The following is a 1,086-nucleotide window of genomic DNA, read 5'->3' as shown; positions in this document are numbered from 1 at the left end:
TTTATTGTTTTTACTTCCTGGTTCTAATGAGTTTTTATTGTTTTTACTTCCTGGTTCTAATGAGTTTTTATTGTTTTTACTTCCTGGTTCTAATGTGTATTTATTGTTTTTACTTCCTGGTTCTAATGAGTTTTTTATTTTTTTACTTCCTGGTTCTAATGAGTTTTTTTTATTTTTTTATTTCCTGGTTCTAATGAGTTTTTATTGTTTTAACTTCCTGGTTCTAATGAGTTTTTATTGTTTTTACTTCCTGGTTCTAATAAATATTTATTGTTTTTACTTCCTGGTTCTAATGAGTATTTAATGTTTTTATTTCCTGGTATCAACACGTTTTATTGTTTTACTTCTTGGTTCTAATGAATATTTATTGTTTTTACTTCCTGGTTCTAATGAGTTTTTATTTTTTTACTTCCTGGATCTAATGAGTATTTATTGTTTTTACTTCTAAAGAGTATTTAATGTTTTTATTTCCTGGTATCAACACGTTTTATTGTTTTTACTTCTTGGTTCTAATATGTTTTTATTTTCTGGTCCTAACACATTTTTAATGTTTGTATTTCCTAGTTCTAATGAGTATTTATTGTTTTTACTTCCTGGTTGTAACATGTTGTTGTTGTTGTTTACGTATATTTACCTCGGTGGGACCGTGCAGAGGAAGCGGGTCGATGCTGTACTCGCCCTGAATCGGGTCCATGGTGTTCAGCTCCACGTTGAAGAGGAAGAAGACGAACCCGTACAGAGCCGGACCCAGACCGTTACAGAGGCCCCGGATCCCGGTGATCATCCCCTGAACGACACCTGCAGGAGGAGAGACGAGACGGGTCAGGACTAAAATCCAGACTCGGGTCCAGTCCGGTTCTTCCTCGGCTCTGGATTCATTTATTACCTTTTCAGACAATAAAGTGAAACCCTTTGATCTGAGCAGGGAGAGTTTGTCTTTTGTCACCTTGTTTGTCAGAATCAGCCGACTGAGACACCAGAGCAGAGACTGCTGGGAAGGTGATGGAGGACATCGCTGCCACGGCGCCGGCCGCCCACATCATCCTGTAACACACACACACACACACACACACACACACACACACA

General features: G+C 37.8%; 1 protein-coding gene across 1 annotated transcript in view; it reads right to left on the bottom strand.

The window, feature by feature from the left end:
• The window catches only part of LOC106535541 (hippocampus abundant transcript 1 protein), a gene marked incomplete at its 5' end in the record, with an annotated part of 13,193 nt that overhangs the window by 2,908 nt on the left and 9,199 nt on the right, over positions 1-1,086 (bottom strand). The window contains 2 exon segments of the mRNA XM_014032578.1: positions 635-798; positions 947-1,044. Coding sequence (XP_013888032.1) covers positions 635-798; positions 947-1,044 — 262 coding nt within the window.

The sequence above is a fragment of the Austrofundulus limnaeus genome, unplaced genomic scaffold (genome assembly GCF_001266775.1).
Source record: "Austrofundulus limnaeus strain Quisiro unplaced genomic scaffold, Austrofundulus_limnaeus-1.0 Scaffold1484, whole genome shotgun sequence".
NCBI lineage: Eukaryota > Metazoa > Chordata > Actinopteri > Cyprinodontiformes > Rivulidae > Austrofundulus > Austrofundulus limnaeus.
This window is presented reverse-complemented; position numbering and strand designations above follow the sequence as displayed.